This window comes from Mustela nivalis, assembly GCF_964662115.1.
Source record: "Mustela nivalis genome assembly, contig: HAP1_SCAFFOLD_2905, whole genome shotgun sequence".
In the NCBI taxonomy this organism is placed as follows: Eukaryota; Metazoa; Chordata; class Mammalia; order Carnivora; family Mustelidae; genus Mustela; species Mustela nivalis.
Window position 1 is genome coordinate 1 of NW_028133760.1, and position 13537 is coordinate 13537.

Sequence of the window (13537 nt, forward strand, 5' to 3'; positions counted from 1 at the left end):
AAAACCATCAGCAGACACAACAACAATTTCCTAAGGAAGATAATCGCTACATTTTAGAGCTAGGTTGGAAGTAAGGTTGGTAGTTTGCAGGTGGTCTCAAGTGGTACATCTGACTCTACCTACCTAAGAGCTAAAAGCCTGAACCCCAACATGGACCCAGAATGACTATGCTGATGGAAATTTACTATGTCTCAGCTGTAACTGGGGTGTTTATATAGCTGGATCCTCGGCAATATAAGTATTAGTTGGTCAGTCTAGTTATTTTTATAATTTTTACAATCTCATTTTTATGATCTCATATGGGGAAAGTATGAGTATTAAGATGCTTAAAAAGAAGAGCATTTATAAAGAAAAGGCTATTTCTTCACACTGGGGGACAGACAGTAACAACATTATTCTTAATATTTCTAAGAAGGGGAATAAGACCTCTACAGATACCTGAAAATGATGTGAATTTCTAGTACTTAAGAGAGACTGGCACATAGTAGAGGCCCCGCCAAAAATAGTCATTAAACTTTAGAGGCATCACTTGCAATTTATTTGTCTTAGCAATATAATTTGCAGTAACTTTTCTAGAGTAAAAATCAATATGGGAAATTTCTGATATAAATAGCAAGCATCGCTGTGTTTCAGCAAATCTCCCAGTAAACCCTAGTGATAGGTAGCTAGAAAACTGGTAGATCTTCCCTGAAACTTTTGATTTACATGGTTAACATATATAAATTACACTATTAAAAGATTAAAAAGCCAAGAAGATGAAGCTTTCAAGATTACCATCAATTAGGTAAGTATTAAAAGCATACCTGAAATATATAAAGTATTCCAACACACTTGATGCTCAATGAAGAACTCTTTTCCTTAGTTTAAGGTACAACAGATATTACCACCCAATTTCTTCATTACAGGAATTCAAATATCCTTGTTCACATCAATCTGTTCCTTCTGCCAATACCCCTGATGCCTATCTAAAATACTGATTAACGAAAGGTAACACTGTGACAAGTTGAAAACAGCTGCAAAGGTAAGTGCCATATTCTTTTTGAGTCAGCAGCTGTGTGAATGTTTTCCACTAGAGAGAAAGAAAAATGCTTGTAATTTGACACCTGAGTTGGAAAGTGGGTTTCTTTCTTTCTTTCTTTTTTTTTTTAAAGAAAATTCTGGCCATGAAGGCCAAAGGAGAAACAGATTACTGGATGAACAGATAAAATTAACTGTTGTTAAAAGAGTGAAGCATAAAAACAATCAAAATGGGCTAGAAAAACAAAGTTACTAAGCCTCTAGAAATATCTTTTTCTTTTTCTTCTTCTTCTTCTTCTTTTTTTTTTTTTAAAGATTATTATTTATTTCTTAGAGAGAGGAAAAAGATCCCAGGAGTTCCATTTCACAACCCTGAGATCATGACATGAGCAGAAATCAAGACTCAGACACTTAACCAACTGAGTCACCCAGATGCCCCCAGAAATATCTATTTCTTATTTTCAATTTGTATTTATCCCAAGGAACAACACATTAGGAATTTCACAAAGAAACATTTTGCTGCCCAGCGCAAACACTGTTAGTACTGCCAGCAACCTTACTTTTCCCGGAGTTCTGCTTCTTTGGACACAGTTTCCTGAAGCATTTTGTTATGCCGTTCTAAGAGAGTATCATGTTCAGACTGTAGTGTTTGAAGTTCAGAAACATTAATCTGTAAGTTATTTTGGGTGTCCTGTAATTTGATTTTTAGTTGATCAATCAGCATTTCCAGGTGTTCTCTGAAACAAACAGTTTTATAAAAAGTTTTAGAAGAGGTAAACCTGATTTTGTGGTTTCAAATAAATTTTATTACTTTAATCGTTTCATCTTTAATGTCACACACTTGCTATTATTATGGACGATTCTAAAGGAAATTGAATAATTGGGAGAATTCGGAGACTAGGATTAAATATATGTTATAGTCAGATTTTAAACCCTAGGCCCTGCAGATTTTAAAAAACATCTCTGAACTTATAAATTTCATACTCAAATGGAGAAGAAACTATTAGATAGCATCAAAATGGCCTACTGTGTTATAGCACTATGCTTTTAGTTAAAAAAAATTACATAGTTGTAAGCCAACCATTAGGGGAAGAATGCTATAAAAAACAAATAGTGAAAGCCCCTCATTCTGTTTCAACTGATACAATTCACTGAGTTTACTTTTTTAGAAAAAAACATCTTATGCATAAGAAAATAGAAGGAATGTAAAAAACATTTACATTAAAATAATATGAATCCAAAATTCCAGCATAATCAAAAAAGGCTCTTGCAAATGCTGACATTTTCATATTAAAGGTGTCAATATTCAATTTCACTTTGAAATTTGAGGATGAGCTATTAACAGAGAAAATACCTCATTTTTCAGTCTACAGTTCCCATATTTAATAGATATTTGAATGAAAAGTATCATACAAACATTGCAGATATTTAGTCCTACTTAGAACAGTAAGAAGCAGATGTAAAATTACTTTGAATACTGAACCTCTACTTAAAAACAAAGCACACATGCTATAGATTATCCTATTTCATATTCCTAGTATATTTTTGAATAATTTAAAAATTATCTGTATGTTAGTTTTAAAGATACAATAAACAAGATACCACTGAAACATAATTGAGACAGCCATAAATTTAAGAAGAAAAATGTAATTCTAGGCTAGAATTTAGTACAGAATTTAAAACTTTTTGAAATAAATAAAATGTTTTTAAGCAATTCTGTTTAGCCTAATTAATAGTGGGTATGTCAAGGAAGCAATTTTATTCTTCTATTTCTCAATTTTCAAAATTGGAAAAACTAATCATAATGTAATTTTAATGTCTGTATTTCTGCTCTGACCGGTTCCTGCTACAACAAGATAACACTATTTAGCCTATTTTCTGGTTTCGCTGCTTACATATTAGTTTTATGAGTCTGTAACAGTGCCCTTCATAGAGATGTTTCCCTGTTACTGCCTAGAGAAACAGTGAAGCCAAGAAACTCTGCTCTCATTACATGTAAAATTCCTCAGTCAAATGAAATCAAAGCAGGATTCTCAGCCTACTTGGTAGAGAATCTGTTTTGGAGGAAAGGGGGGAACCCTGGATGTTTCTTTTAATTTAGACCTTACCTTTCTTGTTTAGCTCCTTCAGTTTCAGTCTGAGACACAGATTTATTTTTCTGTTGTTTTAGAACATTGTGAACTCGGACTTTGTAGCTCTCAAATTCAGAGGTTACAGCAGCTTGTTCTGCCTACAACATTTAAAAGAAAGAATGATTTTTCTATTGCAGATTCATTGTAACATAATCCTATTTTCTTTCAGAGTAATGATTTAAGATGAAAATGTTTTAGAAAATGAGTAAAATGTCCAACACTCCTTACTCCTTAACTTCCTTTAAGAAGTGTGCATCTGTTGGCCTTAAAACTTTTTTTTTTTAAAGATTATTTGTTTTTTTGAGAGAGAGAGAGAGAGAAAACAAAAGCAGGGGGAGGGGCAGAGGGAGAGTGGACTCCCTGCTCAGCAGGAAGCCAGACACCAGGGAGATCCCAGGTCCCTAGGATAAGGATCTGATCCAAAGCCAGACACTTAACCAACTGAGCCACAAGGTGCCCAAGTCTTATAACCTTTTAAAAGCATTTGAATGATAGAATTTTGTTTGACAAAAGATGTTTCTACCATGTTTTCCTCCTGGTAGTGTCAGTACCCATAAATTTCGTAATGGCACTATTTATTTGTCTTTGAAACCTTAGAAAGATTTTCACTTATGGAGAGGAATTCCTCTTTTCATAAATATAAGAAAAATAAATTCAAAGAAATTAAGCCACTCGAACTTCAAAGAGACAGGAAAAATGAAATTCTAGGTCTTCTACTTTCCCAACGTGATCTCCTGGGACCCTTCTGCCAAACTGGCTTATATCAGAGCTGCACCTCTCATAAAGCTACTGTACTGGGTCTGCTTTGCATGCTGAAGAAAGTAGGCCCTCACAACCATTCTTTTGGAATATTAGTTTATAATCATTTGGCCCTCAGAAAGCACTATATAAAGCATAAAATTAAAAGAAAATAACTCTTACACACAGAAATTGCAAAACAAGTTTAAAATGGAAATGTGTACCCATGTCTTCCCTTTTAACAAAAAAAGGTTATACAAGTGACAGGATTGGATGGGGTTGGGGTTCAGTCAGATGAGCTGCAACAGGTACTTACTTTTAATAAGTGCTCTTAAACAACAGCAAATCCTAAAAGGCAAGACCACAGCCCTCATGAGAACTGCATGCTAGGTGGTAACATCTGTCTGCTGGGTCTATGTGAGGAACGTACCTTGGCAACGCGGCACTCTTCCTGAAGGGCTGTCACTTTCTGCTGGTATGCGCTCAGTGTGCGCTGGTGCTGGTCCGCAGAGGTCTTCAGGTGTTCGTGAACTTTGTGCTTCTCAGAGGTTATTTCAGCCAGCTGAATCTGGGGCAAAACCTTTCAATTAAGCTCTAGTAAACTGGCTAAAGAGACTATCCTTAAAAACATACTTGAGTTTTTTTTTTTTTTTAAGATTTTATTTCTTTGACAGAGAGAGAGAGAGATCACAAGTAGGTAGCAAGATAGGCAGAAAGAGAGGAGGAAGCAGGCTTCCTGCTGAGTAGAGAGCCCTATGTGGGGCTCGATCCCAGGACCCTGAGATCATGACCTGAGCCAAAGGTAGAGGCTTTAACCCACTGAGCCACCCTAAAAACACACTTGAGTTTTGGCGCCCCTAAAATTATACTTGAGTTTTGAATCATGAGTATATATAAGCGATAAAAAACTACTATTACTGAAAGAGTACTGGGAATATGCTGAAAGAGTATTGAGAACATTTTCTCAATAAATTATTTCAGTTTTCCTTAAATTAAAACCCTGATTAAAAAAAAATTCCAGACTATTTGTTACAGTTCATTTATTGAATGCATATAAAAGTATATACAAATAGTATAAGTAGATATAAAGATTTATAAATATATATAAAAATATATAGGTATCTAGATAAAAATATAAAAATAGGTATAAAAATACATATTAATAGATAAAACTATATGTAAATAGATATGATATAAATAAGCATATATAAAATAGATGTAAAATATATATTATATATAAATTATAATACAGAAATACAGATATATAAAAATATATATTATTAATAGATATGCTATAAATATATATACTATAAATAGATATAAATATATATTATAGATAAAATCTATAATTAGATATAAAAATATATTAATAATATAAATATACATATAACATGTATACAACATACAAATATAAAACCATTTTTTTTTTTTTTTTTAAATTTTATTTATTTATTTGACAGAGAGAAATCACAAGCAGATGGAGAGGCAGGCAGAGAGAGAGAGAGAGAGAGGGAAGCAGGCTCCCTGCTGAGCAGAGAGCCCGATGCGGGACTCGATCCCAGGACCCTGAGATCATGACCTGAGCCGAAGGCAGCAGCTTAAGCCACTGAGCCACCCAGGCGCCCCATAAAACCATTTTTATTCCTGTGACTTTCAGAAACTCAGATCATTTAAAAAGCTCAGATGCAGGTCTGGGGCCATGTTTATTTTATATTTTATGTTGTATCTATTTTTAGTGCCTCAAAGATTTCCAAAATCCCCTTTAGCTTAAGCTAAATCTTAAGGGGATACTCCAGTTATATCCCATACTTACTGCTTCTACTTTTTCAAATGAAGGATATGTAGGGGGAAAAAAATGTGTGTGTATAAAAATATGTACATAAAGATATTTAGAAAATTCCCTACATAGTAGCTTACTTCTATGTGGAAATTTTTTTATAAATCCTAAAAAGTAAAAAGAATCTTACTTTATAGACTTCTACTTGTTGCTGGCTTGCCTCCAGTTCACCCTTCAAAGTTGCTTGAAGTATTAAGTGATCAGTTTCCTACAGAATAAGAATTTTGATTAAATTTAAAAAAGAAGTGGTTGATAAATACATAAAATGAAATATGGAATTGGGAAATTAACATACTGCTTGTTTCGAATCTGCCAGTTCTTTTTTGGTTTTCACAAGCAGCTGCTTGATTTTGGTGTTTTTTTCCTCATATTGTTGCACTGAAGACTGTAGTGAAGCTAACAAAGGAAATAATTTCAGAACAGATTAAACAGTTTTTTTTAATAAGGTATCCAGCTTTTTACTTTTTTTTAAAAAGATTTTATTTTATTTATTTGAGAGAGAGAGAGATCACAAGTAGGCAGAGAGGCAGGAAGAGAGAGAGGCAGGGAAGCAGGCTCCCGGCTGAGCAGAGTCTGATGCGGGGCTTGATCCTAGGACCCTGACATCATAACCTGAGCAGAAGGCAGAGGTTTAACCCACTGAGCCACCCAGGCACCCCTGAACAATTTTTTTAAGATTTATTTACTTTACAGAGAGAGAAAGAGCACAGGAGGGGAAGGGGCAGAAGAAGAGAGAGAATCTCAACCAGACTCTGTGCTGAGCACAGAGTCCAATGTGGGGCTTGATCTCATGACCCTGACCTGAGATCATTACCTGAGATGAAACCAGAGAGTCAACCATTCAAATGACTATGCCACCTACGTGCCCTTAAATAATTTTTATGAATGAATTTAAATAAATGGATAAGACTTTTTTCTTCGTATTAACCTATCTTCAAAAGAAACTTGTTTAAAAAAGTAAAAATAAAAGAAACTTGTTTTAGTTTTTTATTCTGAAATATTTCAAAATACAGGACAGCCGTGACAACAGTAAAACAGACTCACTATACCTATCATTCAGCTTTAACAATTACCAATACATGGCCAATCTTACTACCCAGAACAGGACTGTGGCCCATAGGCTAAAATCTGGCTGCTGCCTGTTTTGTGAAGAGTTTTATTAGAACACAGTCAAACTTATTTATTTACATACTGTTCATAGCTGTTTTAGTGCAATGATGATTATAGAGACTACAAGATGGCCTGCAAAGCCTAAAATATTTACTGTCTGGCCCTTGATAGAAAAAGTTTGCCAACTCCTAACCTACACCTTCACCTAATCCTAGTGCCCTCCTGGTTTTGTTTTGTTTGTTTGTTTTTGGTTCTTCACAAGAAATCCTTTGTAAATATTTCAGTATGTACCTTTAAAATGAAGTTACATACTTATATATCGAGAAGATAAACACTTTAGTTTTAAGAAGTTCCTCAAAAGTGGTACCATGTATTTCGAATTACATCACTGCAGAGGCACATACCTGGTTGTTTTTGTGATACTAATTGTTTCATAGGATGGGACTGTGACAGTTCACTAAGGAAAAATTGAACCATGATAAAAACAAAAAACTTTAATGCTAACAAAGGTAAAACAAACAAACAAACAAACAAACAAACAAACAACAACGAACAAATATCATATAAGAGTGAGTAGCTTTATGGTCTAGATCATAGGTACCCAAAAATCTGGCCACAGCCTGTTGTGAAAGAAATAAAGAGTATATGATGGAGACCCTGGGGCCTGTGAAGCCATGAAGAAAGATTTCCTGGTCCTTCAAGAAAAAGTGTGCTTGACACCTGGTGTAGGCCAGTTATATCGGCACTATGTAATTGTGCTACTAAAATATCTTATAAGCAATGATTAACTTTATGTAGTTAAACCCATGTATACAGACCTTATTACTTGGTAAACATGAACAGGTATGCTGTAAGAATATTATTTTAGCTATGCCTTTTTATGATAAGTCTAATTTAGTTATTTCCGGGCAGCTATTTGCTCAATTCTGAAAAGCATTTTATAAAGCACAAACTATACACAAAACCTTTGTTAAGTGCTCCAGGAATTGTGATTAGATATAGTTAGTTCCTGAGCTCAAAGGATAAAAATGAAATTAGGGGATAATATTTCACATAACAACATAAAACAAAACATAAATGTTACAAAAGAAATACAAAAGGCTACTGGGTGGGGTGTCTACAGGGGCTAAAGGTTAGACAAAGTTTGCAAAGGACAAGGAAAATTTCATAGAACAGGAAACACTTAAGATTAGGAAGGATTCTAAAGGGTGGGCAAGAGGTAGGAGGGGGAGGGCATGAAAGATTTCCTTTAGAGAAGAGATACACAGTTACAGAAAAACACAACAAATCATGTCTCAGGAAAAATAAGCAGTCCTCTGTGAGAGAGTAATGAGAATTAAGGTGGAAAGTCAGATGTTGGAGGGGTTTCAGATTAAATGTGTGTTGCTCATTTATTAGGCAACATTTCTTTTTCTTTTTTCACAGAACATTGTCCACAATGATTCCTATCTTTTTCCTACTCCACTGTAACTCCTTAACTCAGGCTTCCAAGACCTTTGCTCCCATGAGCCTGGTGGCTTTTGACAGATTCTATACCATTCCAATAAATCTGATATGCTGGCAGACCAATCTTTCTCCATTGTCTTCAGAAAGGACCCAAATATATTCTGGTTGATTTCAGGTACTTCACAAATTGGATCAAAAATGTCTTCCTCGGGGCACATGGGTGGCTCAGTGGGTTAAAGCCTCTGCCTTCAGCTCAGGTCATGATCCCAGGGTCCTGGGATCGAGTTCCACAACAGGCTTCTTGCTCAGCGGGGAACCTGCTTCTCCTGCTGCCTGTCGCTCCCCCTGCTTGTGTTCTCTGACAAATAAATTAAAAAAAATCTTAAAAAAAAAAGATATATTAAAAGAAGTTCTTCAAGCAAAAGGAAAGTCTTATTTGATGAAATTTGCCTATAGATGAATGAAGAGCACCAGAAATGGTAAATATGTGGGCAAATATAAAAAAAAAAATTCTCTGGTTTTTCATTTCTTTAAAACAGGGATTGGAGGGCGCCTAGGGGGCTCAGTTGGTTAAGCCACTGCCTTCAGCTCAGGTCATGATCCCGGAGTCCTGGGATCGAGTCCCGCATCGGGGTCCCAGCTCCGATGAGAGTCTGCTTCTCCCTCTGACATTCTCTCCTCTCATACTCTCTCACTCAAATAAATAAATAAATCTTTAAAAAAACCAACAGGGATTGGAAAACATTTTAAATGGTGAGATAATAAATATGATAGGCTTGTAAGTGATAGAGTCTCTGTTACAACTACTCAACCGTTCTGAGTAGCACGAAAGTAGCCAAAGATGATGCAAATGGACAAAGCTGTGTTTCAATAAAACCTTCATATGACACACAGCTATTGTGGGTCTTGGTCTGTTGATCTCTCTTTAAAAGATAACTCTCTTCCAACAAAAATAACACAATTATTATGTCTATGACACATGTAGAAGTAAAATGTATGATAAAATAGCATAAAGGACAAAAGGGGGGGAATAAGTAGTATTACTAAGAATCTTAGTCTACATATGAAGTGGTACAATTTACTTAGAAGTAATCTGTAATAAGTTCATGACATAACGCCTAAAGCATCCACTAAAACTAACAAAAGGTATAGCTAATAAGCTAATAATGGAGATAAAAATGGCATATAAATTACTCAATTGAAAAGAAGGCAGAAAAAGAGGAAAAAGGAAATAAATTATAAGACAAATAGAAACAGTCAGCAAGGTAGTAGGTTTAGACCTAATCACATAAATAATTATGTTAAAAATAAATGACTTACACATTCCACTTAAATAACAAAGGCTGTCGGCTTGGAGAGAAAAGGAAGACTCAACTATATGCTATCTTAAAGAAACAATACAGACTTAGGTTGAAAGCTAAAGGATGGGAAAAAAACATGCCATGTAAACAAGAAACAAAAGAAAGCTGGAGTGGTTATATTAATATCAAAGTGGACTTTAGAAAAAGAAATATTAACTGTAATAAAAAACACACCTCACAGTAATAGAGAAATTAAATTACCAAGAGCAAGTAATGATTCTAAATGTATATGTAGCTAACTGCAGAGTTCCTAAATACATGAAGTCAAAACTGACAAAAGTGAAAAGAAAAAGAAACCCACAGTTATGTTCAGGAAATTCAATGTATCTCTCTCAGTACTTGGTAGAGCAGTAGTCAGAAAATCATTAAAAATATAGAAAACCTGAATTGTCAGCTGACTTGATTTAACTGACATTAATTAAAACACTATCCAACAACTAATACTGAACATGTTCTCAAGTGCCTAAGGAGCATTCACCAAAAGAAATCTTATTTTGGGCCATAAAACAAAACTCAATAAACTTAAAAGGACTGAAATCATACACAGTATGTTCTCTAATCACAAAAGAATTCAGACAGAAATCATTAACAGAAAGACAAGTGAAATTCCTTTAAATGAATTAAACAACATACTTCTGAATAACCCATGGGTCAAAGAAGAAATCCAAAGGGAATTTTAAAATATTTTGAGCTGAATTAAAATCAAAGGTACAACATACCAATTTATGAGATGTGGCTGAAGGGTGCCTAAAGGGATATATAATTTTAGATGCTTGAAGTTAGAAATTATTTTATGGAGAGAATGGAATATAATCACCTCAAAAAAAGATTTCACTGCTATTTAAATGATCCCACTCTGCTGACAACCAGCAAATCGTGGACAAGACCATTTAAAAAAAATCTTTGTATCACTCATGCAGCAAAGAAATGTTTACATAAATGACTGCATTATGCACCAACACAGACTGTACACATCTCAACAAAAAATGGTTTTACAACCCTCTTGGTCCTTAAGAATATTTAGCATTGTGTGAAAGATCTGCTGGCAGTCAAAGACTGGTGAAATGCACAACTAATACTGCTCACCTGTATTCTATTATAACGAAATTATGGTAAGGTAAATTAAATTTTGTTTTACTCACTCATTTCTTCTTGCAGGGTTTCTTGTTTCTGTTTCTGAATTTTAATTTCTTGCTCCAGATCTTCTATCTTGCTGTTTTTATTAGCTAACTTTTGATTCAGTTCTTTCATCAAACGCTCATAATCAGCTATTTCCATATTCATCAATGTGGTTTGCTGGGCATCCTGCACGTATGAGAAATAAAAGATCCACATAATAGTAGATCAGTTAATCTTATTTATAATATTGCTAATTGCATACCTGTAAATTATGCCAAAGGAATAAACACTTTCTATTAATGCTTTTCTGTAACTCAGTAAGTTTACACATATATGAAGAAGCTACAGTTGGTACCTTCTATTTTTGTACTTTTACAAAGTATTTTCATCAAATTTCATCAGAATTTTCATTAAGCACAATTGACAGTTCTACTCATGGAGTTCTCATTTATAAAACATTAACATTTAAGCAACCCTTAAAACCCTTAAAACACCTCATCTTTGAATAAAGCAGAGAAAAATTAGTCAAAGGTTTAAGTATAATATGAATTTCAACTTTTGACATTAATTAAATCTTCATGTGTCCTATAACAATCCTGGACAAAAAAAATGAAGTATCAAACCATCTGTGAGCCTAGATTCTTCTGAGAAGATAGGACTGAGAGAAATCTTAAACTTTCATTCTTTCGAGGCTAACAATTTATACACGATTATGTTAGTTCCTCAAAAACCTCATTTTTGAAATATTTCCTTTCTAAACTATCAGAATTGTTTAACACTGAATATTGACCTGCGTTTTGAATCTAGTGTTTTATTTTACCTTTCTAACCAGCTCTAATTCTTGCATGGTTTTCTGAAGCTGTTTCTTTTCCTTCCGAAGCTGCAGTTGAAGTTCTTGAAGTTCATTTATGGAACTGGCATGCTCCTGCAATTAAAAATAAAAATATCACCACTCCACCCCCCAAACAAACCAACATTAAAAATGTATTGCAAGGGTCTATAGAATAAATCTGACATACTGTAATATAAAAAGCTCAAAAATCTTTTATTTTTTTTTATTTTTTAAAGATTTTATTTATTTGACAGACAGAGATCACAAGTAGGCAGAGAAGCAGGCAGAGAAAGAGGGGGAAGCAGGCTCCCTGCGGAGCAGAGAGCCTGATGCAGTGCAGGGCTTGATGCGGGGCTCCATCCCAGGACCCTGGGATCACAACCTGAGCCGAAGGCAGAGGCTTTAACCCACTGAGCCACCCAAGTGCCCCCCCCTCGAAAATCTTTTAATATTTAAAAAACACACATCCCAAAATCATAGCTTGGGATTCTCAACTTCATAGCTGACATACATTATATATTAAGGAATTAATGAACTCTTATATTCACAAATGCTACTCATTACAAAGTCTTTCCTTCACTTAAATAATATGATGAAAGTATCACTATATAACATGAACTAATCCCACAGGACTGTTTTTACCTTTATCTTCTGCTCTTTCTGAAGTTTTTCGGCTTCCAGCTCTTTGTCTGCCACTGCTTTGGCTTTTTGGACTTCTAAAATCTCTACTTCTAATAACTTTGCATTAGATTGCAGTGTCTCAATACGAGCTAAGAGATCTTCATTATCAGAATTTAATTTTTCGCACTAGAATGACAAATGATTCACTACTGTAAACATGTAGAAAATATGTATAGGGGAGGGAGAATAAAATGATACATTATAAGATTACTGGCAGGGTATGAAAAATAAAGATTTCAAAAACAATTCCACATAATGTAAAATCAAGAATAAGTTTAAAACGTTATTACTTTTAAAATAAATTTGGCAAACATTACAAGAGACCAGGCACACTGGCAGAGGAAAAGGCAAAAAAGAAACAAAAAGCAAACCAAAACACCCAGCGAGTGGAGATTAGAGCAATAGATAAGACAGGAGAGTTGCCAGTTTTTTATCATATTCTTATCCCAACAATGGGAAGAACAAAATGAAATTGTTTCTATTAATTTTAATGAATTTAATTTTAATTTTTATGCAAAATTTTGAAATCGAAATACACTTACTACATTTTTTCACATCTGCATTTACTCAATTTAAAATTACCTGAAAAGTCCTCTCAACAAAGTGAGCGTAGAGGAATGTACCTCAACATAATAAAGGCCATATATGATGCAACCACAGCTACACCATACTCAGTGATGAAAATCTTCTCCTCTAAGATCAGGAACAAGAGAAGATTCCCATTCTTATTTAACATAGTGTTAGACGTCCTAGCCACAGCAATAAGTAAGAAAAAGAAAAGGGATCTAAATTAGAAAGGAAGAAATAAAACTCTACTTGCAGATGACAGGATAGTATGTATAGAAAACTCTAAAGACTCCACAAAAAATACGAGAGGTAATAAATGAATTCAGTAGAGCCGCAGAATATAAGATCAATATACAGAAATCTCTTGTGTTTCTATACACTAATAACAAACTATAAGGAAGAGAAATTAAGAATAAATAATCCCACATAACTGCATCTAAAGGAAAAAAAATACCTAATAACAAATTCAACCAAAAAGGTGAAAGATTTGTATGTTTAAAACTATAAGACACTGATGAAATGAACTGAAGATGACATAAATAAATGGAAGATATTCTATGTTCATAGTTTGGAAGAATCAATATTTTCTGAAAGTACAAATATTGTTATACTGACCAAAGCAATCTATAGATTCAGAGCAATTCCTATCAAAATCCAATGGTATTTTTCACAGAACTAGAACAAAAATTCTAAAACT

The 13537-nt window shown here is 34.1% G+C and overlaps 1 protein-coding gene across 1 annotated transcript in view; it reads right to left on the minus strand.

Annotated features, from left to right (window-relative positions):
* Positions 1 to 1464: 1464 nt before the first annotated feature.
* GCC2 (GRIP and coiled-coil domain containing 2) overlaps positions 1465 to 13537 on the minus strand; it is a 35104-nt gene continuing 23031 nt past the window's right edge. Inside the window, exons 9-16 of the mRNA XM_082751332.1 lie at positions 12235 to 12399; positions 11581 to 11685; positions 10784 to 10946; positions 6020 to 6120; positions 5855 to 5932; positions 4318 to 4455; positions 3126 to 3247; positions 1465 to 1754 (exon numbers count right to left, since the gene is read on the minus strand). Of these exons, the coding sequence (XP_082607458.1) occupies positions 1574 to 1754; positions 3126 to 3247; positions 4318 to 4455; positions 5855 to 5932; positions 6020 to 6120; positions 10784 to 10946; positions 11581 to 11685; positions 12235 to 12399 (1053 nt within the window). The 3' untranslated portion in view covers positions 1465 to 1573. The remainder of the gene's footprint in view (positions 1755 to 3125; positions 3248 to 4317; positions 4456 to 5854; positions 5933 to 6019; positions 6121 to 10783; positions 10947 to 11580; positions 11686 to 12234; positions 12400 to 13537) is intronic.